Genomic DNA, 26,259 nt, shown 5'->3' with positions numbered 1-26,259 from the left:
AACATGCAGGATGCCAGCCCTCGAGGACCCACTTTGGGCAGCCCTGGCGTAGAGGCTGATCACTGCAGCTGGCGTTTGGTATTTTTGAATGTGGTTCAAGATATGCAATGTGCAACATACAGTATATTATTATGGGTTTGTCTCTGTGGGATAAAACCGGACTGATCTGTATGAATAAGTTCTGGGAGTATCTGTTGTATTCTCCTTGAGAGAATTGATGTAAATAGCTTATAATCAACATTAAGTATAGAGATAGGTCTGTAAGAACTGCAGCTCAGATGGTCTTTTCCTTCTTTTGGAATAACAGATATTGTGGCCTTTTTCCATGTTGGTGGCATTGTAACCTCTTTCAGAGCCATGTTAAGAATTTGAAGGAGGAATGGTGATAACTCTAACTTAAATTGCTTGTACCATTCGGACGGAAATCCATTTGAACCAGGAGATTTATTTGTTTTAAGCTTTGTAATGCATAAGAGAGCTCAAGCTCTGTGATATTAGCCATTAACCTTTGATTTTGATAATGCAACAAAACAGGTAGGTTAAGTTGTTCTAGGAATTGTTTATAGTAAGTTTGGGAAGCTTGTTGGATTTCATTTTTTTATATATATTCTTTTTTTTTTTTTTAGAATTTGGGTCCCTTATTTTGTATATTGTGTTGTCTGCTTGTTGTTTTTGTAATGTTTTCCCTAAGAGTTTAGAAAAATGGATTGAGTCTTATATTCCAATCCCCTCACAAATAAGTATTCCCGTTGATTAGTGATGGGTCTGGCAACACTGATGCGTAGGCGCATGTGTGAAGCCCATAGACCAAAACCCATGTCAGTGCGCGTATTGGTTTCAGCAAGTCATGTGACCGATACAGGAACTGTTTCAAAAATGACATTAAAGTGCCAAACTGTGTTTCTGTCAATCTGTCAAAAGCATTTGCCAAACAAATTCTTGATCTTTTACGGAACAGCGTCAACTATGGAGCAGCCTCAAACGAAAGGTTTCCGCAGTGTGGGACCATTTTGATCTTATTTTGGAAAATACATTTGTTTTCATTTTGTTGTTTCATCCAGTTCTTGTCAGTTTCTACTTGATCTATCTGAATCCAAATTCATCTGAAATTGTCTCTTAGTTTACTTTCATGTTATGTTCTGCAGGTTAAGTGTCACACATGTTTTACTAAACTGTCTTATTTAAATAAATCTACCTCCTCAATGCTGAGGCATTATGAGGCCAGACAAGAGAATGAAGTCCCAATACACCTAGGATAAACTCAGATATACAGCCAGTCTTCTCAGTTGCTTTTTAGAAATTATTTCATATACAGTGAACCCTCGCTATAACATGGTTCACCTATCATGGTATCGCTGCTTCGCAGATTTTTTTGTGCAGTTTTTTTTTCACAGTGTTATGCGTCCTGATTGATCGTATGATTGGTAGAAACAGTCTCTGCGCTTCTTCTCTACCTGAGTGCCAATAAAGTTACGGTATTTAATACAGATAGGAAACTGAAACTTTGAATGCCAGCCGGAAAAAAAAAAACTGTGGCCAGAGGCAGTGCAAAACCCGACCGGAGGCTCGCTTGACGAGATCCATCACTCTGCCATAGATACAGCTATGAATCTCGCAACGCAGCTTGAAGGAGACGCTTTAATGTCATAATTCTGGATCACATTAAAGCCCAATTGATGCACATGCACATCCGCTGATCTGAAAACAGGTTTTGTCATTTGGTTTCAATGTAGAGTATTTATTTATGCTGTGTTATAACTAAAAAAATAAAGGTAACTGCTTCACGGATTTCTCATATCACGGGTTATTTTCGGAACGCAACCCTAAGAAAAACAAGGGTTCGCTGTAGATGTAGTGTTTACTTCATTTTTTTCTACAGCAGGAGAAGTTTTGTCAATAAAGCGTAACAGGCTAAATTTCAAAATGTTGTAAAAACCTTTTTTTAAAATAAAAATCTGTGGGGAAAAAACAGTTTACAAGGATCCTCATTCCAAACACGTTCATTTAAATTTTCACTTTATGGTACATGTTCACATTTTTTATTGACCTTATATCAAATATATTTTAAATTTAATTGAAAATATGACATATTAATAATAATAATATTCAATAAAATACAAAGACTTAAATCTTATTGTATGGACTAGGTCAGTGGTCCCCAATTTTTATTACCGTGGACCGGTCAAGACTTAGAAATTTTGCTGCGGCCCAGGGGGTGGGGGGGTCGAACCGTCAGATAAGACTTCTGCATGTTGGTGTTCCCGCTAAAGCCTGAAAATGCCCAATTTGGGTTGTCTTGGCCCTTTTATTGCAGCCTGTGGGGGTTTTCCTGACTGGGAACGAGAATACAACCTGTTGAAAGTGACAGGGAGCCAATCAGAAAGCGCGGTGATGTAAGAACGGAGGGGAATCCCAAACAGCTGACATCACGCAACTGAAAGTCCGGTGGATGTCGGAAATGAAATCTGGAAATGTTTAATATTATATGTAAAGGTCATTACTATATATGTTTATTCAGTTAAAAATGTTAACTATGAAAAAACATAACTCACCTCCAAATCATAGTGCAGCAAATAGAGCGGCTGCTCCCGTTGTCTTTTATCCACTGCCTTTTCTTTTTGTTACGTCTATTATCTCTTAAAATGAGTCCACAAACTATCACTATTACTTCTACATCGTCGTCCTTGTTTGGTTATTCTAAATTCCCGTATACTATGTTGGGGTTTTTCCTGGATTATCCTCTGGAATCGGGAGGTTCGTGACTGGAATTGGTTCGTGTATGGTGTGTTGTTCCTGCCTTGTGGCTGAACATGAACCGATCGAACCTGTTATATTTTTATCAGCTCTGTGGTCACAGAGGTTTGGAGAATCGGCCGACAATTCTTAAATCTTGCCGTCTAAACCAGACTTAATTATCACAAGCTCCACTCCTCTCCTCTAGACCACTGCCCAAACACTCTCAGACTCTGGTCACTATGGTAACGTTTACATATCCTTTCAAAATAAGATACAGATGCGCCACAAAAACGAACATTTTACTTTCATGAAAATTTTAACTCACGATAATGACTGAGGGGAGCCCTGAGCTTGTTTCTCTCCAAGGAGACGGTCCCATCTGGGAATGATGAGAGACAGTGAAACCCGTAGTGTTGCTTATGCACACCGTGCTCTGTCTCTATGTGGCGAAGCAGTTTGAAGCTTCATTGCTTCATTAGCAGCCGGTCGCCGCATGTTACTCAGAGCGGCTTGTAATGTGGGACTCGCCTACCGGTCCGGGATAAATCCATCCTCCTGTCTCTTCTCTGGTCCTTTTCCCCTTTGCAAAGAAACTTTCCAAAGACACCTGATCTGTTTCTTACTCAATTTGCTGCTTGTGGGCTCAGTGTTGGCGCGCAAGTAACCGAGAGAATCCGGTTAAAGGATTTTCAAAATAAAAGATCCTCCAAACTCAAATAATACATAAAACGGAAATATTTAATTATTTGTTGCGCGGCCTGGTACCAATTGGTCCACGGACAAGTACTGGATCAGGGGTTGGGGACCACTGGACTAGGTCATCAAATCACTATGTTGCCTGTAGGAATTTTTAATGTCCAGCAGGTGTCAGTATTCAGGTACACAGTATCGAGACATAATCGACACAGTTTTGCTATGGGTCGAAACGATACATGACGCCTCATCTACCCATCACTACCGTTGATTGTCCCATTAAATCAAATAGTTTTTCATAAAAATGAAAAGTCACCTTCAGGTGGAATGTGTACCTTACACTGTGTTACATTGACTCCATCTATTCTACCTGTTATCATGTTATCAACGAATATCTCCCTTCTTTGTCATTGATTTCAGAAATAAGTTCAAATGGAACTCTCTGTTATATTAATGTGGCTACGCCCCATCTAAGACTGGACTTATACGATGAGTAATATATTTTAGAGAACGCCCATCCTTTTTAATTTTTCATGTTCCTCAGATGTACGATGTGTCTTTTGCAACATAGCTATCCTTTTCCTTTACCTTTTCCTTCTTCATTTTAGATAGTATGTCATTTCTCTTCATGGGGTTAAGAACCCATAAAAACATAAACAAACATACTGTAAAAACGAATTAAGACTAGTAGAGTTAAACAAACAAAAAGTTTGGTATTCTTGAGCCACTTTGGGTGAATCTCAGTAATTTATTTAATTAATTTAATTTAATTCCCTGTTGTTGTTGTTGTTATTAATAAATAATTGTTTAATTGAATTGAACCAACATACACTTCACTCCCCCAAGAATATACCAGAACTGGAATGGGTCATCATCATGGCCTTACCCTCAATGACCCAAGAATTTCAACCTGTCATTGGTGCTAAATACAGCAAGGTTTGTTTTAAGAACCAGTTAGTGTAGGTTTCTCTTAGGTAATTTCTGTTAATATGATTCAGAAAGAGTAAATATTGATGTTTTAATGCAATAATGGGCCCCATCCATGTGGTGGGACCTGAGATTAGATTGTTCCAAAGTCCAACAGTAGGGTCCTCAAATGTCTTCATGCTTTGTTCTGTTATGGGACAGCTTTGTTCAAGAGAGATGTGAATGGAACATCTCTCTTGTTCCATTCACATCTTCTCACAGTTTGACATGGTTAACACAGGTGGTGGCATTTACAAACTGTTCTTAAATGTTCCAGTGTACATTTAACTGGTCCATGATGAGTTGGAGTCTTGTGTGTGTTTGTCATTTAGGTGTGGAAGTGCGCCACTGGATCACATCTCCCTAAATCGTCTGTCTAACATGAGGAAAAGATACAGGTAGAGTCTGAGTCCAAAAACAGCTATGATTCAGAATTTTAGTGAATTTTGACTTTATCCTTTGTAAAATATGAATAATGTTTTGTGATAACCAATAGGGAAAGAAACATAGCTTTCATAGTAAACTGCTTTTAGCAGCTCTGACATATGCAGGCTTTTTCTGCCTCACCTTTTATATTCAAAGTCCACGATAAAATGTTTTTCTGTCAATGCTGAGGCTGCAGCACATGTCTAATATTTAGATCATTTTTTATGCATAAAGAAAGAATTCTGGGACAGAATGTTTAAGCCGGAAGTAGTACTCGATACTTGATTTTCATCCAGCAGCCCACAGAGATGAGGTTTCATTGCACTGCAATGAAACCTCATCTCTGTGAGCATGAAACAGAAAAAAAAAACACGCACGCATGCACACACACACACACACACACACGCACACACACACACACACACAGAGAGAGAATGACTCTTCTGTCAGATACATGTGTTTTATGTGTAAAAAGCCTGTATGAAAGAGAATAGCAGTTATATTGTTGTGTTGTTTAGTCTATCTGTATGTTTCACTCTAACCTGCAGCTGTCTTTCTGTCCTTCCATGTTTGATTATCAGGAACGGCTTGGGACCATCCAAAGAAGGAGAGGCTCAGTACTCTGTGGTGCATTGCACTGGGTACATCAAAGCCTGGCCCCCTGCAGGTAAAGAGATGTTCTGCAGCTGCAACTGGGCTTTCCCACACATCTCCAGCAATTAGACATAGTTTGACCACTGTTCAGATAAATGCTTCCATCTGGTTTTGTGAAATACTAATATTTTGTCTAATCAATTTCTCAGCAAACATTTAGATTTCTGTTGTTTCGATGCCAACACAGAGGATTATTTCTGGGAAATTTCTAGGAAGCTCAAATCTCTCAGTGCAACTACCCGAACTGAGGGATTTTCATAAAGAGTGTTTTAGTGGAATGAGAAGCCACTCTCACACAAACTCAATATCCGTAGACAGGAAAAACAGTTACAAGTATTAGCATTTGGTCCTGGTGGATCAGAGCCAGGTTGTGAGTTGAGGTTCAGTGGATGAGAAGAAACAAAAGCATGAGACAAAGCAGAGTGGGCAAACTATTTCAAAAATGAGCTGGAAAATGTTGAGGTGTATGATCTAAATGTTCTCCTGAATAGACTCTGCTCTGAGTAACAGAGAGCGATTCTTTCGTCTTCATGCTCACACTGGCTCTGGCACTGTCTGCAGCAGGTTTAATCACCACTTTCAATTAGTTCCTCACAAAACATCACTAAAGCTCTGGCTTTTATTGCAAAATATAGTTCTTTCTCCTTTGTTCGTGCATTATTTCTAACTCTCATTGCACCTGTTATGACATCTTCCTGTCCCTATATAACTCAGGCATGACCATACCAGAAGAGGATTCAGAGGCGGGTCAGACAGGAAAATACTGCCTGGTGGCCATTGGGAGACTGCAGGTGTGTTTCAGCTCAACCCCTATAACAGCAGAATCAACTTCCACACCATGACTGCACAGCAGCTTCCTCTTTGATCTGCCTAGAACTCTGACTCTTTTCACATATCAACATATAAGCCTTGCATTCCAGTGTGCCAGAAGAAATGATGCCATGAGAAAATGCCCTTCCTACACATTAACCACCTTCTGATCATTGGCCCTCACTGTCAAATAAAACCAGCTCATTATTATCTGGTGTACGCAGAGAAATGATCTTCTGATCCTTATTATGAAAATAATCACATAATGACACAATGACATTGTGGGTAAGTAGCATCTTCACACTGCAGTTTAACAGAACTGACAGCAGATAAATGAAAGCCAAAAACCAGCACACATAGTTCTGTGGTTTTCTTAATATTTCAACACCTTGATTGATTGTGGCTTTCTTTAAGACCTATTCTCCATTGCTGCATAATGTGGTGACCTTTGCGTCTGTATGTGCCCCCTTCAGGTAACCAGCTCTCCAGTCTCCATGGATATGAATGGCCTGTCAGTTCCAACAGAGTTCCTCTCACGTCACAACTCGGATGGTGTCATCACGTTTGTTGATCCACGGTGCATTAACGTCATTGGTTATCAACCTCAGGTAAGCTCTTTAGGATTTCACAACTTCCTTCTTGTAGAAGATGCTGTGTTGCTCCTTCAGATTTTCAGAATCTTTGTTAGAGAATGCTGACTGGTACAGTCAAAACTGGTTATTTTCTTTGGTCATTAAAAAAGCCGCTAACACTGCTTTACGTATGTTTGTTTTCTAAGATTTTACTGAATCATGAAGAATCATAGTGTTTATGGCTACATAAGGAGGCAAAATAGATGTTGGTTTTTCAACCTCTCCTTTGAGTGCTCAGCAACATGAGGTTTCCAGTATACAGGTGCTGGTCAAAAATTATAATGTCATTTTTAAAAGTTGATTTCAATCAGTAATTCAATTCAAAAAGTAAAATTTGTGTATGAGGTACCGGGCCTTGTACGACCGGTGTCAGAGTCTGGTCTGCATTGCCGGCAGTAAGTCGGGCTCGTTTCTGGTGAGAGTTGGACTCCGCTAAGGCTGCCCTTTGTCACCGATTCTGTTCATTACTTTCATGGACAGAATTTCTAGGCGCAGCCGAGGTGTTGAGGGGATCCGTTTTGGTGGCCTTAGGATCGCATCTCTGCTTTTTGAGGATGATGTGGTCCTATTGGCTTCATCGGAACGTGATCTGCAGCTCTTGCTGGAGCGGCTCGCGGCCGGGATGAGGCTCAGTGCCTCCAAATCCGAGGCCATGGTCTTGAGCCGGAAAAGGGTAGAGTCCCTTCTCCGGGTCGGGGGGGTCATCCTGCCTCAAGTGGAGAGGAGTTTAAATATCTGGGGATCTTGTTCACGAATGAGGGAAGAAGGGAGCGGGAGATCGACAGGCGGATTGGCGCAGCGTCTGCTGTAAAGCGGGCGCTGTACCGGTCTGTTGTGGTTAAGAGAGAGCTGAGTCAAAAAGCGAAGCTCTCGATTTACTGGTCGATCTACGTTCCTACCCTCATCTATGGTCATGAGCTTTGGGTCATGACCGAAAGAACGAGGTCCTGGATACAAGTGGCCGAAATGGGTTTCCTCCGCAGGGTGGCTGGGCTCTCCCTTAGAGATAGGGTGAGAAACTCGGTCATCCAGGAGGGACTCAGAGTAGAGCCGCTGCTCCTCCACGTCGAGAGGAGCCAGTTGATGCTCGGGCATCTGGTAAGGATGCCTCCTGGATGCCTCCCTGATGAGGTGTTCCGGGCACGTCCCACCGGGAGGAGGCCCCGAGGAAGACCCAGGACACGCTGGAGGGACTATGTCTCTCAGCTGGCCTGGGAACGCCTTGGGGTTCCCCCGGAGGAGCTGGAACAAGTGGCTGGGGAGAGGGAAGTCTGGGCCTCCCTTCTGAAGCAGCTGCCCCTGCAACCCGACCCCGGATAAGCGGAAGAAAATGGATGGATGGATGGATGGATATTATATTCATTCATTTCATACAGACTGATATATTTCAAATGTTTATTTCTTTTAGTGTTGATGATTATTACTGACAATTAATGAAAACTCCAAACTCATGGAGTTGTGGTAGAAATGTGGTAGAAAAAAAGTGGACAAGCATCCAGGATAACCGCATCCTGGTTATCCTGATTGTGAAACAAAACCCACTGAAAAATGTTGAGGAAAGCTACAAAGAGTGGACTGCAGCTGCTGGAGTCAGTGCTTCAAGAATCACCACACAGATTTATGCAAGACATGGGTTTCAGCTGTTACATCCCTTTTGTCAAGCCACTCTTGAACATTGATGGCATCAGAAGCATCTCATGTGAGCTAAAGTCAAAAGGACTGGACTGCTACTGAGTGGTCCAAAATTATCTTCTCTGATGAAAGTCAATTTTGAATTTCCTTTGGAAATCAAGGTCCCAGAGCCTGGAGGAAGAGGGGAGAGGCACAGAATACATGTTGCTTCAGGTCTAGTCAAAATTTCCACCGTAAGTGATGGTTTAGGGTGCCATGTCATCTTCTGGTTTTGGTCCACCATGTTTTCTGAGGTCCAAGATCAAAACAACTGTCTACCAGTAAGTTTTAGAGCATGTTATGCTTCCTATTGCTGACCAACTTTATAGAGATGCAGATTTAATTTTCCAACAGAACCTGGCACCCGTACACAGTGCTAGAATTACCAGTACATGGTTTAAAGACCATGGTATCCCTGTACTTAATTGGCCAGCAAACTCGCCTTTAGCCACCAGAGGTCGCGTTAATGGAATATTTTCTGTATTTGACCGGTTATTTTTTTAAACGATGGGAAAATTTAAAGCCCGTTGGTCGTTTGACAGGTTATAATTAACACCCTTGACTGGTGCACATGCGCACACATTACAGACTTTACGCAAAGAGCTCATCGCAAAGGCAACTAAAGTCAATCAATAAAAAAATCCTTTCTGAACATCATCTCATGGACACTGAACTAAATAGGTCTTTCTGACTGGGAGCTGACAGCGTGTTGAAGAATTATCGACCGGACACCTTGGAGCGCGTATGATTCAGAAGTGCATTACAAATCTTTGGTAGAAATGGCACGTTTAATTTCAGTCTCCATTACATTCTGAACAGAGAAGCCTAAAGAGAATGCAGCGTTGTTAATCCATTTATAGTCTAAACCGCATGTGTCAAACTCAAGGCCCGCGGGCCACATGTGGCCTGCCATGTCATTTTATGTGGCCCTCCCAGCGTTTTATAGGGCCACGATTGACTTAAAATAGATTTTGAGCATGAATTGACTAAAATCTACATATCCCATAATGCATTCCGATTGTTACCAGCCAACATTACGGTTTCTCGCCACTAGAGAGCAGCAGCAAGCTGCTTATTGGTTTTCCCAGCGAATAAAACCGAGACATGGACAAGCTAACATCAAAACGTCCAAGAAAAGAAAAATCGATTTACAAGTAAGACTGTGAATGAAGATGTGTGTGAGCTGGTGTCAGGGCGGCAGGTCGCGCTAGACTTTTTTTGTTATCCGTTATCTTGACCGACAGCATAAAAAAAAAAAAAATCGGTCATGTACTATTTTTATCCGTGAAATTAGAGTCATATTAACATCGGCTATTTAGTCGCATTTTATGCTGTTAATATTTACCGTGAATCCAGATCCCATCACAAATTAAGCAGATAAATGTAAACATTCATTCAATGTTAAACACCGGTTGCATCAAAATAAACAGTCCTGAGTTCCTAAATCAAAACTTCCTGAGAACATGGCTGTTTTGTTCTGGTTCTGATTGGTTGGTTCTGACTGAGTTGAGTAAATCTGCAGAACACAGGAGGAGGAAGAAGAGATTAATTATTTTTTCAGAGATTATCCGTCTTATGTTAGGACATAACGAAAGTTTTAATACATATGCAAAATATTTTGTCTGTTTAACTTGCATGCTGCATCGTTAAGCAAACGTTTGGTGTGAGAGTTCACTGCAGTTGGAGCAGAAACGGTGTTCTGTCAGATCAGCATACGTTGTCAGATAGTCATATGCTTAGCTCAGACATGTATACGCTGTTATTACCATATGATTTTATTTAACCAGCAACATAGAATCATGACGTAGATCATCATACACTTTGTTATTAACAGCTGTATGGCATTCTGACTTAGCGGTTAAGTAGGTTAATGAGTGTTACACGGGCGTGTGTTGTAGTTGACTGCAGCTGCAGCCAGACCTGCTTTAAATACACTTTGAAACCACGACAATGCATGTATATTTATCTAGTTATCATACTATATGATATTATAAACAATTTAATGACTTATTTTCGTCATAACTTGTGTATATCCACTGACGGTCGGACTTCTTAATGCGCATGCGCGGGCATGCATACTAACTGCATGTATGCTATCCTGACAGCATATGGCTATCTGATAGAACACCGCCTGCTTGCATAATGTGAAGGAAAGGGTAGATGAGCTGCACACGCAGGCTGCGAAGTGAGACACAGGTGATTGGTTTTGGTGATCGGCAATAAGAGACCGTGATCGGCGATCACCGATCATACACTTTTTTACGGAAATTGGCCGATTTTGATCGATGGCCGATCGATTGGCACACCTCTAATATTAGAATTATATAAAAGCTTCCTCGGCACGCAACCAGATGGCTAGAGGCAATATTTCGATAGCAAATAAGGTGAACAGAGGGCATCCCTGCCTCGTGCCCCTTCCAAGAGGAAAGAGTGAAGACACAAGGGCGCAACTACATCTTATTCAGGTGTATGCAAAGGCATCATCGGCGTGCCGCCCCCTTCAGACCGGGTTTTGACGCCCCCTCTGGTGCAGCGCCCAGAGGGGGCGTTGCATACCCACTTTTTGCGCCACTGTGAAGACACCATGTTATTTGTTTTAATTGAGGCCACAGGTGATGAGTACAACAGCTTAACCGAAAGGATGAAATCATTATTAAAGCCAAATCTTTCCATTACTTTCCATTCCCCATTCGACCCTGTCAAATGCCTTCTCTGCGTTGAGAAATACAATTATTTCAGATGATAAGGTGCTTGGCATATGGATAATACTGAGAAGACATCTGGTGTTATGGAATGACTGCTGCCCAATTATAAAGCCTGGCTGATTTAATGAAATAATTGTCATACTGGTGTTAACGCTACGAACCTACATGCAGAACACAAGTCAGGATGCAGAGATCAGATAAGTGATTTATTAACAAAAAAACAGGATTTCCAGGTAGCTTCTCTTAAACATCGGAGAGGACGGAAACAATCAGGAATGCCAGGAAGGTCTGGAGACAGCAGCAGATCAGGAGGTGAATTCAATGACCGGGGGAATTGACAGTTAACTCTAAAGAAATATGCTTACACGGGGGGAAGAAATCAACCACGCCGCCAGGAGTGGGGAGCTGAGAATCAGGGCAGGAGGTGTAGGTAGGACTGCGGTGGAGGGCGGACAGGTCGTAGGACTTGACTACGTCACGAGAGAGCGGTCGGACTGCCAGCTTGGACTTCCAGACACTGAGGAGTCTTCTTTTCTTTTCAGCGGAGGAGGTGAGTGGTTGTCTTGGGCACCAGTGGGTAATTTGTCCACGGCGTCACAAGGGAAACTCGGGGATTTAGCCAGACTTGTCGTCACAGGAACAGCTGAAAGAATCCAGGCAACAGAAGGAATTAGATAAGCTTCAACTGGAAAACACAACTGGAACACAGGAGGGCTCAGAGTTACCATAACTGGCTAACACTCAAGCGTCGGTGTGCTGGCAGCTGCCGTCTCTTGAAGTCCCGCTGATGAGTGGACTGGGAACCGGTGTGACGGTGACATCAGCACTCCAGTTCCCCTGACCTAGCCTCCACGGAGCCCTCTGGTGGTGATGGCAAGCCATAGGAACGAAAAGGCAAAACAAAACCCAAAAACAACCCAGCTCCCAACAATAATGAGGGGGAGTACTCGCTGGAGACGGGTTGCAAGAATTTTAGATAAAATTTTCAAATCTACATTAAGGAGGGAAATGGGTCTACACAATGAGGGATCTTCATCGTTCTTAAGATTCAAGGATATTGTAGCCTCTGATAAGGTGCTAGGCAGACGCCTGTTTAAGAAGGCCTCATTATGTCAAGACTGGCACCAGAAGATCCACGTTGGCATTATAATATTCTGAAGAGAAACCATCAGGGCCAGGGGATTTGCCTGAATTTAAGGTTTTTAACAAAGCCAATGAGCTGAACTCTCATATACGCCTTTAAGGCTTCTCAGAGGATACTTAGGTAAATAAAAGTGATAAAAGTAAAGTGAAAGCTGATTCTTTAAAAAACTATTTGTAGTCCTTTTCGGTAAGCAGCAGTGGTGGGAAGTAACGAACTACAAGTACTTAGTTACTGTACTTAAGTACAATTTTCGTGTATCTGTACTTTACTTAAGTAGATTTAATAATGGGTACTTTCTACTTTTACTCCACTACATTTTAGAGTAATTATCTGTACTTTCTACTTCACTACATTTCTACAAAACTGTCGCGTTACTTGTTACATCCAAGTAGCGTTGCTCTTTTTTTCCGTTAAAATGTGAAGTTCAGGGTCTTAAGGTGGCACCATAAAATTCAACCAATAACGTGACTTACGTGTCTGTTGTCACCCATCGCCTCCACCTTTACTCGCACGCGGAGCTCTAGACATGCGCAGTAGTTTCCTCTGAGCGGGAGAAGATGTCTGTCTAGTCGTCAGTAATATAATAGCGCTGCATAAATCATAAGATATGGCGACATGTAAAATCAGCAGCGCTTCGCTTTCACAGACGGTGGGGACTTCGTCCAACTTTTAGCGTCACTTGGAAGGAAAGCTTAAAGAAAGGTAAGATCCGTGGACGTGATGCTAGCAAAGCTAGCTGTACTGACTGAGAAGCATGTTGCATCTGCGATGAAAAAAGTTGTCACTCATGCTGAATTATTGTGTGGAGGTGTTGACTGAGGTGTCGCATTTATGGGACAACGCTGTGACCAAAGTGCAACATAGTAATATGACATTCAGGAACGATCCGATTCTTCTGGACGGATCTTTACTAGGTTGATAGGACTGAAGCCTCACTGAGACGTTCTGTGTTCTTGTAATGCTGTGCATACACTGCTATTATTTAAATTCATTTATATATATATGTAACGGGTATTAGATATACAGATTAAATTCCTGCTAAAATATGTTTCACAGTTATCCTGTAATTGGTGGTTTTTGGCGCCCCCTACTGGTTACCTATAAATTGGATGAGAAACCAAAAATTCCACACAGTTGGTTCAGCACTCTGTTGTGGTAAGTCAACAAATCCGGTTCTCTTCTAAATGGTGTTGGAGGTTTGTTCAGGAGGGTGACTGGAATCTTTGTTGCATTGCACAGAGACATGGGTTGACGGGTAGAGAGGCTCACTGCGCCATATGTGTTTTATCAACCACTGATTATTACAGGTGGTTGATAAAACCACCTGTTTTATCAACCACAGGTGATAAAACACCTGTTTTATCACCTGTGGTAAAACAGGTGATATTATATATATATATAATTATATATAATATAATTATATATAATATAATTATATATATATATATATATATATATATATATATATAATTATAATATATATAATTAATATATAATTATATTTAATAATTATATATAATTATTATATTATAATAATAATATAATAATAATTATATTATTAATAATGATATAATTATTATTAATAATAATTATAATTAATTATTATTAATTATAATAATTACATTATATTAAATGTGAGTAATTTATTTTGTCAGATATGTGTATCAGTTTGTCAGTTAGCTTGTTATATTTATCAGTTTGTCAGTTGTGGTTGCCATTCTGTTTGTTTGTTGGGTTCTATGGCAACATGACGTTTCTTTTCCACTAATCCCCAGAGAGCTTTTAATGACTGTTGTTGGTAGCATCTCTACCATAGGTTGACCGGTAGAGATGCTCACTGCACCATATGTGTTTTATCAACCACTGATTACAGATTGCAATAAATCATCTATTCCCTTCTCACCCTCCGCGGGTGGTCTCTTTCATCCTCTGAGCTCGGGTCCTCTACCAGAGGCCTGGGAGCTTGAGGGTTCTGCGCAGTATGACCAGTTCCATAGCTGTTTATTGCACGGATCTTGTTCTTGCCATTGAGCTGGCTTCTCAGGACTTGCCTTATTCGTTGGAGGTATTTGGTATTTGGGGAGTAGTTAACTCCCCCCTGACCTTACCTTTGGGCTCCTCCCTTTTGCCGTAGCATTTGTGAATGCTACGGCATTCACAAATGTCAATCTCAAGTTGTGATAGCAGTTGCCGTTTGCGGATGTTGGAACACTGAGCTACTAGTTGTTTGGCAGTCATTGTAGACTGTGGGTGTCGAAGTAACCATTCCACCCTCAGTCTTTGCATGTAACCCCTCTGACTAGGGTTACTTGAGTAGTAGCATTCCAACAGATCCATGTTTTCGTCTCTCGCCCATTTCCGTCTTGTTCCAGTAGCCCATTTTTCATCAAGGTGCTCTGGTTCCCCAGCACCTGACGCAGACCTTGTTTGGCCGGGCGACGTCTGAGCCGGCATGTTATGCGTATCAATGTCTCTCATGTTATGAGGTAGGCTATATAGCTCCAAGGGTCTTGCCTAAGGACCCACACTGCATAGCTCAATTGCACTGTTGTAACTCGCCCCAGCCCGGATTCGAACCCCGGTCTCCCGGGTGGTAGACTGGTGTCTACCCACTGAGCTATACAGTCAGCTACCAGTGAGCTCGGGTCCTCTACCAGAGGCCTGGGAGCTTGAGGGTTCTGCGCAGTATCTTGGCTGTGCCTAGAACTGCACATTTCTGGACTGAGATGTCTGATGTTGTTCCTGGGATCTGTTTGAGCCACTGCTCCAGTTTGGGGGTGACTGCCCCGAGGGCCCCGATGACCACAGGCACCACTGTGGTCTTCACCTTCCAGGCCTTCTCCAGTTCCTCTCTGAGGCCCTGGTATTTCTCCAGTTTCTCATGCTCCTTTTTCCTGATGTTGTGGTCACTTGGTATTGCTACATCCACCACAACGGCTTTCCTCTGTTCTTTATCCACCACCACAATGTCCGGTTGGTTCGACATTACCATCTTGTCTGTCTGGATCTGGAAGTCCCACAGGATCTTAGCTCGGTCATTCTCCACCACCTTTGGGGGTGTCCCCCATTTTGACCTCGGGGCTTCCAGTCCATATTCTGCACAGATGTTCCTGTACACTATGCCCGCCACTTGGTTATGTCGTTCCATGTACGCTTTCCCTGCCAGCATCTTGCACCCTGCTGTTATGTGCTGGACTGTCTCAGAGGCCTCCTTGCACAACCTACACCTTGGGTCTTGTCTGGTGTGGTAGATCTGAGCTTCTATTGCTCTGGTGTTTAGGGCCTGTTCCTGGGCGGCCAGGATGAGGGCCTCTGTGCTTTCCTTGAGTCCAGCTTTCTCCAGCCATTGGTAGGATTTCCTGATATCAGCCACTTCAGTTATTTGTCGGTGGTACATCCCATGTAGGGGCTTGTCTTCCCATGATGGTTCCTCCAGCACCTCGTCCTCTGTTCCCCATTGCCTGAGACATTCGCTGAGCACATCGTCCGTTGAGGCTTTGTCCTTGATGTATTTATGGATCTTAGATGTTTCATCCTGGACAGTGGCTCTCACACTCACTAGTCCTTTGCCTCCTTCCTTGCGGCTCGTGTACAGTCTCAGGGTGCTGGATTTGGGGTGGAACCCTCCATGCATGGTTAGTAGCTTCCGAGTCTTAACATCCGTGGCCTTCATCTCTTCCATTGGCCAGCTAATTATTCCGGCAGGGTATCTGATTACTGGTAAGGCATAGCTGTTTATTGCACGGATCTTGTTCTTGCCATTGAGCTGGCTTCTCAGGACTTGCCTTATTGACTTGTCAGGACTTGTCAGTGCTGTAGATCCTGGTGGTGTGGATCAGTGAGTCGATGTCTCGCTCGCTCTTGGCGTACAGCTTGATGTCATCCATGTAGAGGAGGTGACTGATGGCCCCATTCTTAAGTCGGTATCCGTAGCCAGTCTTGTTGATGATTTGGCTCCTTGGTATATGCCACATTTGATGGACACTTGTGCAAGCGGTTTGCAGTTGGCTTCAAGGGTGGTTTTCCACAGCCCCATCGAGTTTGCAATGAAGGCTCTTAGAGTCCTATTGATGTTGTACATCTCTAAGCATTCAATGAGTCATAGGCTCCAAGCGGTGCACAGGTTGGTGTGTCGGGTTTTGCAGTCTCGGGCGACTGTGTGGTCTACAAGGAGTTGGTGTTTGGCTCCTCTACTATTTATGCCGATGCCCTTCTGTGCCGTGCTCATGTATTTATCCATGTGTCCGCTTATCTTAGCCGCTATGATGCCTGACATGAGCTTCCATGTTGTAGAGAGACAGGTTATTGGCCGATAGTTGGATGGGACTGAACCCTTTGAGGGATCCTTCTGGATCAGGATTGTGCGCCCTTCAGTTAACCATTCAGGGTGAGTCCCATTCTGTAGCAGCTGGTTCAGTTGAGCTGCCAGTCGCTCATGGAGGGCAGTGAGTTTCTTTAGCCAGTAGGCATGGATCATGTCAGGCCCTGGTGCTCAGCCGTTGTAATTGGCGTCGGGGTTGCCTGGTGTTCATTCGGGCCACGATTCTCTCTCTCAGGTCAGTTGCTGTCTCGTTCAGCTTTGATAGTTCGTTCATTACTGGGGCTGCATACCCAGTCTCGGGGTGGGGAGTAGTTAACTCCCCCCTGACCTTATCTTTGGGCTCCTCCCTTTTGCCGTAGCATTTGTGTTGTACCTCGTCAATCTCAAGTTGTGATAGCAGTTGCCGTTTGCGGATGTTGGAGCACTGAGCTACTAGTTGTTTGGCAGTCATTGTAGACTGTGGGTGTCGAAGTAACCATTCCACCCTCAGTCTTTGCATGTAACCCCTCTGACTAGGGTTACTTGAGTAGTAGCATTCCAACAGATCCATGTTTTCGTCTCTCGCCCATTTCCGTCTTGTTCCAGTAGCCCATTTTTCATCAAGGTGCTCTGGTTCCCCAGCACCTGACGCAGACCTTGTTTGGCCGGGCGACGTCTGAGCCGGCATGTCATGCTTATCAGTGTCTCTCATTGTATGAGGTAGGCTATATAGCTCCAAGGGTCTTGCCTAGGGACCCACACTGCATAGCTCAATTGCACTGTTGTAACTTGCCCCAACCTGGATTCGAACCCCGGTCTCCCAGGTGGTAGACTGGTGTCTTACCCACTGAGCTATACAGTCTCAGCTATACAGTCAGCTCAGTATTCGCCAATTACATATATATATATATATATATGTAATTGGCGAATAAATAAAACAAGAACGCAGAGCATGCTCATCGCTCTTTGTTTTCGTCACCTATCATGGTGGCAGACTTTGCAGCAGGAGGGAGGATGAAGACAGTTACTGTGCTCCTTCTGCGTGGTTACTTCTTGCTTATTGCGCCTTGGACAGTGTTCATAGTTGAGCGTTATTCACCGTTAATTGCTATGTTTAATGGTGCAGACAGTTGTGATTTCTGACATTGGCAATATGGGCAACCTCCCAGGGTGTTATTTTTTTTAGGGATGGTAGGTGACCTCTGCGGATTGTGTCACAGAGATGAAAGCAAAACAGAATGAAGAAGAGTTTGAATTGATACTGGTTAAATTTATTTCAGCTCTAAGTATTTAATATCTAGGTGTTTTTATGGGAACGTGGATCTTTCAGATCGATTTGAGAAGCAATTTTGACAGGTGCACTTTATTTTATTGTGTCATGGGTGCTGATCTTGGTCTTGATTTGGTCTCAGGTTCGATGGTCTAGATTACAACTCTGCTACTGGCTCCTTGGCTCCATGTCCTCCCCTGCCCACCCTTTCAGTTGGATTTCTTTCAAAATAAATGCCACTAAAAAGAATAAAAGTGAAGTTCATGCTATGTTAGGACAGGAGACAAGATGTTTCCATTCCTGAAATTATGATGCATAGAATCACATATTTAACTCTAAACTATGTTAGAGTAAACACGATGAAAACATGCTTTATCTGTGGCACTGTTCATTAAAATGGCACATTTCTGATGCATTAAAATTAAATACGATCGGTTCACTTAATGATATTAGCGATTAGGTAATGCATTCAGTAAGTACTTTTACTTTTAATACTTAAGTATTTTTAAAAGTCAGTACTTTTTTATTTTTACTTAAGTAAAATGTTAATGTGGTACTTTTACTTTTACTTGAGTACATTTGTGTCTGTGCATTTGTACTTTTACTTAAGTACATTTTTTGAGTACTTTCTCCACCACTGGTAAGCAGCATAGAATTAAATCTCCAAAATTTAAAACGGGATTGACAGACCAGTTCTAAATCTAAGGAAGCTGGTGCATGGTCAGATATAGCTGCAGTGTGATAATCACAAGCTTTTATTTTAGAAAGCAGTTTAATGTCAATAAGGAAAAAAATCTATGCATGTATAGGTACGGTGGGCATGGGGGAAAAAAAGGGAAAACTGCTTAATGCCGGATTCCCATGTCTCCACAGATCCACTAGTCCCAACTGAGTTTTGAAAACATTAAGGCTTTTAGCAGGATTAAATAATGAGATTGTTTTTTTTTTTTTTAGGATCTGTCTAAGTGGGTTAGTCATATTAAAGTCTCCCCCATAACTAAATAATAGTTTTCAATATCAGGCATAGATGAAAACAAATAAATCTGGACACAAAGCTATAATCATCCCAATTTGGACCGTAGATACTAGCTAGTATCACCAGAGTTTTGCAATTTGCTGAACACAATTATGAAACGGCCCTCCGTGTTTGCTATTATTTTGTGTTGTTCAAGCATATTATTACAAATAAATATGGCTGTTCCTCGAGCCTTTGCATTGAATCTAGAATGAAATACATGGCTAATTCAACTTCTTTTAAGTTGCATTATTTTCCTATTACAAAGATGTGTCTCTTGTAAGAAGATTATGTCCCCTTTAAGTTGCTGCAAATGAGCCATAACCTTAGTAATCTTGGTGGCATTTCCCAAACCTCTCACATTTCGCGAAACAACCCTCAAATTATTACCTGTGTTGGTCATACCTTACTATTCCCGAAGAGGTATATACCTTGTAGTAACAGTTAAGTCAACATAATATCAAAATACACATCAGGATAGATATGCTGCCTCTGAATTAGTAGTCTATTGGTCATCACGGCATTCTAGTACAGCCTCTATAAAAATAGTCCACCACTCCACTCAGCGTTATGTGTTTAGCAGGCACAATGACGTATCAGCGCATTTAATTGATCATAACACGCTTTTTTGTACTGGAAACCTTATTCAAACATCTATCAAAGCTACATTTATAAACAATTGTATTTTTTAAGTATTTTTTAATTGTATTGATACATAGTTCAGCATATTTAATTATCCCTAGTGGCTATAACAATAGAATAGGAATAGAATATTCTGATATTGATGTATGATGAGCATTTTACAAAGCACCCAGCCGTTCATAATTTATTTAACAAATTATTTAGTAATATCAATACATATTTATATAAATATACAAACACAAATAAATGATTAATAATGACACAGATTAATAATGATTAATACTGAATAATATATATTAGATACATGCTTATATGTATCATACATATAAACATGTACAGCCTAATATAAATGATCTGTCGGCTGTTTTCCAGAGTTCTAGCTTCAGTGATTCAGCAGCTGAGATTGAGTCCAAAATCCAATGGGAGATTCATCCGTGCTGCAGTGAATCCGTCTCTCTTTATAGATATCTCCCACTTCTTCCTCACATCGTGTCTTTATGAAACCTTCAAAACAAAAACGGAAGATTTGGGAGCCATCTTACTTTTGACAGGGTGAAAGAATTACACATAAATACCACCTGTGTAAACTTTGCTGATGAATGTTATAACAAGTAATATAAGTTTTATAATATATGTTACACTGTCACATTTCTAATATAGGCTCTTGTGTCAGATAATCTAAGCCAATGTTAGAGCATAATTATTTTTTTAGATTTACAGAATCTCAGTTAGCTTTCATAGCGGTGCTGAACCCGGTATTACACCAAGCACTGTAGCTAATATTAGCTCGTATCTCACTGGTGGACATAAATACAGTAAAGTAATATTCTAATGACAATATATACACAATAATATGTCCATCTTACTTGTGAAATGTTGTCTGTCAAGCCCTCACATTAATAGTCCATCGATCCGAACAACAATATCCCTCAGTGCTGAGGCATCTTCTGCTGTTTTGGTTGAGCAAAGTAGGGGGTTCGACCGCTCCAAGATGGCCGCTGTATTTCCTGCGCCGGAGCAGCCAATGCGGGGTCTACTCTTATGTTATGTCTATGTACGTATATGCCACGAGTAGTGGTGACGTACTTCCGTTTAAACTTTTGCCACATAGATTGATTCCGGGTCCCGCTGGCTCCTATTGTTTTTAACCATAACTGCAAGAGCTGTACCATGAACAAGACGCAAAAGTAAAAATATTTGCGAGCTACTGGTACAACAACTGAGTTTTGTTGTGTGCCGTTGTGTCCAGTAATTAGCCGGTACCATCCAGAGCTTAGTTTTTTTTTTGTTTGCTGTTATCAAGGCGACAGCGGACTGTAGCCAAAACTTAAACACTACAGCTAACACACGGTTTGTAGCTGCCTGCTATTTCAAACTTCAGGATATTGAAGATCCAGCGTCAGAAATGGGAAGACGGAGGTTAAAAGGAAGCTGTACGTGCTTCGTTCAGTGGAATAATTTGTTGGAGGAAAATAATGCAGGAGGAAATCCACTGCTACGGAAACAGGCTGAGAACAGAGGCAGCGATTCAGCACAAGGTAAGTCAATGTGTGTGTGTTGATGTATGCATTTGTGTTATACAGGGTATGAAAGTATTTTTAGGCAACTTCTTAGTTTTTGTTTATATGACAGTTATATACATTTAACATGCGGTCAAAGCGCCCCTCCGATACCGAGCACGGTAATTTAAGAACAGCCGAGAGCAGCAACACTTCAGCATGAACATTGAGCAACACGATCCAAACCACACAGGTAGCCGGTCAAATTAAAGTCCAAAACCTTCGCTTTACAGCCGTATAAGTGTCACCGATCCACTTGAAAAATCCACAAAACAAATGGTACAAATAGTAAAGAATCACATATTTTCCGAATCCCAAAAATGTAGCATCTACCTTTGCTGTTTGTTTCATAATTATAATCCACATTAAAGTGAATTTTTCCACTTGGCTGCTATAATCTTTTCTTGCGTTACACAACGTAATTTCTCTTTTGTTTTGCTTTTTTTCCTCTCCATTATTCTGCTTAGAAAAATTACGCTATGAAGTTACATCCTCCCACTGCTTTTTATTTTTAAAATGGTTAATTTAGGTTTGCCTGGACTTTTATAAATAATGCTTCTTCTATGCATCTTTTTTTTTTGTATTACTGTTGGTACTTCTGCTAGTAGTTAAAATGAATTTCAGCAAATATAAACACTTATTTATTTTTGTTTTTAATTTTTCAGGTGTGCATCGTAACACCTCGTGATGTGTTTCTGAGCCATGATTGAGCCTCTGTGCCGATTACCTTTCCATTGGATCCAAGCACCTGGACCGGCTGACCGGTAAGGCGTCCATCAGTTGGACGCCGTACTGGTCCATCAGTTGGTTCCATCAGTTTTTATTTACAGTACTTGGTTAAATCAGGGTCTGGAAACCGGAGGACCAGATATGCAAAAATCTTCCTGCAGATCCTGGACTGAGGCGAGCTGGTCTTCCCCTCTCCTCCAGAGTGACGTGTTTTCATCGCCAGTAAAGGCAAACAAGTATGATGTCTGAGTAACTGCTGTTCATTTTGTTATCCTGTTTGTACATACAATAAAATTGAATCTCATTTGTAATACTCTACACCTCACAAACCTTTTTTTTCCCTTTTTCTCGGTGTTAACATTATATGAAGTATTTGCATGTAGATCAGGAATTCAATTGAGATATTAAAATGAAACACTTTAAAGTTATACCAGCAAAGAAATGTGAATATTAAGTAATATGCAGTTAGTCATATAATTCAATATACTGAATAAGGCTGGATGATATGACTTACAAGATTTTTTTTTCATACCAGATTTGATTTTAATCGATTCCTCCTGTCTCCAATTTCTATAATAAAATTACAGAAAATATTTTTTAAAAAGTGCCTTGATTTCAATAATCTCTTCTTTGAGTTGTATAAGGGAGCATTAAGGTCAGGCTACAAGAATTTTTAATTACGAGAATGCAGTCATCATTACAGCAGAATAAAGATGCAATTTTATAACAGTTTCTTAACATTACAAGAAGTCATTTTAATGAGAAATAAAGATTCAGATTGATCTGATGTAACTAGCTCAGCCCATGTGGTTCTGACATTTTGTCAGTAATCAAGAGGATGTACATTTCCACCTCAACTGGCCAGGTAAGGATTAAGGTAAAAATAAGAAATGGCGCAAATATACAAAATGGAAAAAGAGCAACGGATAGGAATACTTTCTACATAAAGAAAAGCAAAAAAGTTAATGGCAGGAGAAAAGTTGTTAGCTCAGCCGATCCCTCCGTCCAGGAAGCCACCAAACAGAACTCCTGTCCAACTCCAGCTATAATAAAGATAAAAAAAAGAAATAAAACAGAAAGATAAAATAAACAATGCCAATTTGATAATTCAGATCTAATGCGTTCCAGATGCAAAAAACATTCTGAAATTTATCATTGACATTTTACAAATTTCACAAATCAATTATAAAGTTTCACAAATGTTTTTATTTAATCTTTCTATTAATGCAGAATAATCTAGTTAGTGTAACAATTATAGGCCACGCAGCTAACTGCGGCTACAAAAGCAGCATCAGAAGATGGTTCTTCTTGAAGGAGCCTTAGGTGTGAATGAAGACACAAGCACTGTTTTAGTTTTGGTGTGAATGTATTAGTGATTTGAAGAATAAAAAACAACAACAAACAATTACAAATACACATTGAGAGACAACTTAATTCCAAATAAATCAATTCAAAGATCAAAGTCCTTGTCCTTAGCTCGCCATCAGTTCAAAGAGGATCTGAAGATCTTATCCATCATGGGGGAAAAAAAACCCCGACCTAAAAGGCCAAAAAAACCATTAAGTGTTTTTAACAATTATGTGCAAACAAATGCAATTATTAAATATCTAATAATTAAACTAAACATTTCAGTCAGGTTTAAATTAACCATATTTTAAATAGACAAAAAGAATATCAATCATATTTCTAACTAATCAATTTAAGGTTAAAGTTGAAAAGTTAAAATCAAAGTTCACTTTCAAAATATCAATCAAGGAAAATAAAATAAATTAACTCAAATACTCAAGCAAAATAAGGAAAAGAAATATACTGCGCAATATCAAATTAAATGTAACTACATCCTATTTTCAATCTCAAGAAATCTTGCACAAACCCAACGGTTACCTTTGAGCAGAGAGTGCCAGACTACAATCAGCTGTGAATTCCAGTGACGGCCCAGGTAACAACCGCTGACAGTCTAATAAAACAATGCTCTAGTGATCAATTGAGCAACATTTTTATGGTGCACAATACTGCTATCAACCCAGCAAACTCACCAATAGTTCAAATCAGTTGTTTCAAAGATTTGGATGGATTTCCAGGATGAAATGTTCAGCAAGACGCCAACAGCCAGCCACAATCACAGTGGTACAGGTGATGATGTTAAATAAGTTGAACAGTTTGGGGCAACACAGGAAGTGGGCCTGCAACAATAAAAGTCTTTACTAATTGACTAAATGCGTGTTACATTAGGTTTGAAATGTCTAGGTGTTGTAGTTTTTAAAGTACAACACATTAAAAAAGCTCAAGATAGTGAAAAATTAAGTGTAATCGCCCTTTTGCCTAACTATTCCGAATTAGATGCTACATTCGGAACCTAACTTAAGCTTCGACTGGTAGCTACTCATTGGGCACTGTATATCTATACAGCTCTATATATTTATATAGAGTTATATATATATATATATATATATGGATAGATAGAGCTCTATATATTTATATAGTTATATATATATATGGATAGATAGAGCTCTATATATTTATATAGATCTATATCTAGCTATATAACAGATATTATAACAGATAATCAAAACACTTAACAGAGCATCTCTGTAAGCTTGTTAGGTACGTCAGACATGAGGCATTATGGTGAATACAAACGATTTATTAACTTACCTTAGAAGTTATTGTGAAGTTTGACACACCAAGCTTAAATCCTTTGTTGTTGGACCGTTTCAGGACGTCTGAATAATTATATAAGTATCATTAATAGTCCTGCAGCGACCGAGGAGCCATTGTTAACATCCTGTTGCCTGTGCACCGGAAGCATTCTATGTGGCAAAAAAAATGCGGAAGTGCTAAAACGGGAGTCCGTGGCATATACCCCATTAACACCTGAGTGAAGTTGGCCCCCCCACCTTCTACAAATCAGACAAAATTGGTGTCAAACGTTTGTGCTACATTTGTGCTGGTTGACCTCTATAAACTACTATTAATATCTATAAAAAGATAGCAGTACAAACGAAAATTTTTGCTGCACAAACATAGCTGAGTTGATTGACACCCATTTTGTCTGATTTGAAGAAGGTGGGGGGGCTGGTTGACCTTTGATGACCTCTAGAAACATTTCTTTATATCTTTAAAATGATAGCGGCACAAACGAAAATTTTTGCTCCACAAACCAGCACAAACGTAGCACAAACGTTTGACACCAATTTTGTCTGATTTGAAGAAGGTGGGGGGGCCAACTTCACTCAGGTCCCATTAACTGGTCGCGATTCCAATACAGCAAGTTACTGTTGAGATAACAAACAAGAAGTGGAATTTAATAGAGTAGTAGTGTTAGAGGTGGGAGCTTCAGAAAAAGCGTCTACTCCATCTTTCAGCCCAACCGGAAGTCTTATCTTTTTCATGATATTTTTATTTATTGACTAGCATCTGTAGTGCTAGTTACCACCTGAGCATACAATGGTTACTAGTAATTAGAATTAGCAATATTGTAGTTTCACAAACATAATCAACTACAGTAAAATCTGTGGCTTTGCTCTGTTTGTAGATACTGTGGTTCATCTCATAAAATTGACAGCATGTATATACTGATAAAGATGATTTGGAGGATTAACTAAACTTTGCCGTTTTTTTTACTCTTAGCTGGATATTGACCAGAAAACATAACCTCATATTTGATGCAGTTCACAGATTACTTCCAATTAAGTTAAGAGATTTCCTCCAGCTATTACTTGTCACTGCCAAGCTGAATGTGCTACTGTGATCCAGAAAGAAGAAACCAACTGAAGGAAACAGATCAGATTCTACTACATCATTTAAGTCAATATGTCAGGAAAGGAACCCAGATTCTAGCTTGTGATTTCTTCTGTTTAGAGATCATAACGGTTGTGGAGTTTGAATGAGCTTGAAACTTTGTGAAGATTTAAGAGAAGTTTGAAGTTGACTGAGCTAGGGCTGTTGTAAACGAATATTTTAGTAATTGAGTAATCTATCAATTATTCTTACGATTAATCGAGTAATCGGATAAAAAAAAAATTCTAAAATGAAATATTGGTAAATCTGGCATAATACCGGTGTTACTATCAGATATCAATATTAGTCCAATTTTTCATATTTGAGCATCCCTAACAGTTGCTTTTTTGTAGTTTAGAAAACTAACCTGTAACAATAATAGCTCACTTTCTAAGTTAACCAGAAGAAAAGTTATAGAAAAATCTGAAATTATATTGAATTTAATAACAAAGAGGCAGGCTCACAAATATGCTTATAAAAAATGTCTACAATCCAGCTTTTAGTTTATGTATTCATCTTCAGTGAGT

General features: G+C 40.4%; 1 protein-coding gene across 1 annotated transcript in view; it reads left to right on the top strand.

The window, feature by feature from the left end:
* Positions 1-26,259, top strand: part of arnt2 (aryl hydrocarbon receptor nuclear translocator 2) — a 172,954-nt gene that overhangs the window by 57,268 nt on the left and 89,427 nt on the right. Inside the window, exons 7-10 of the mRNA XM_088004065.1 lie at positions 4,728-4,793; positions 5,403-5,488; positions 6,190-6,266; positions 6,759-6,893. Coding sequence (XP_087860191.1) covers positions 4,728-4,793; positions 5,403-5,488; positions 6,190-6,266; positions 6,759-6,893 — 364 coding nt within the window. The remainder of the gene's footprint in view (positions 1-4,727; positions 4,794-5,402; positions 5,489-6,189; positions 6,267-6,758; positions 6,894-26,259) is intronic.

Source organism: Poecilia mexicana, unplaced genomic scaffold, assembly GCF_051168715.1.
Source record: "Poecilia mexicana isolate PSO_F unplaced genomic scaffold, ASM5116871v1 scaffold_3, whole genome shotgun sequence".
NCBI classification, from domain to species: Eukaryota; Metazoa; Chordata; class Actinopteri; order Cyprinodontiformes; family Poeciliidae; genus Poecilia; species Poecilia mexicana.
The sequence above is the reverse complement of the archived record's forward strand: the minus strand, read 5'-3'. Positions and strand labels throughout refer to the sequence as shown.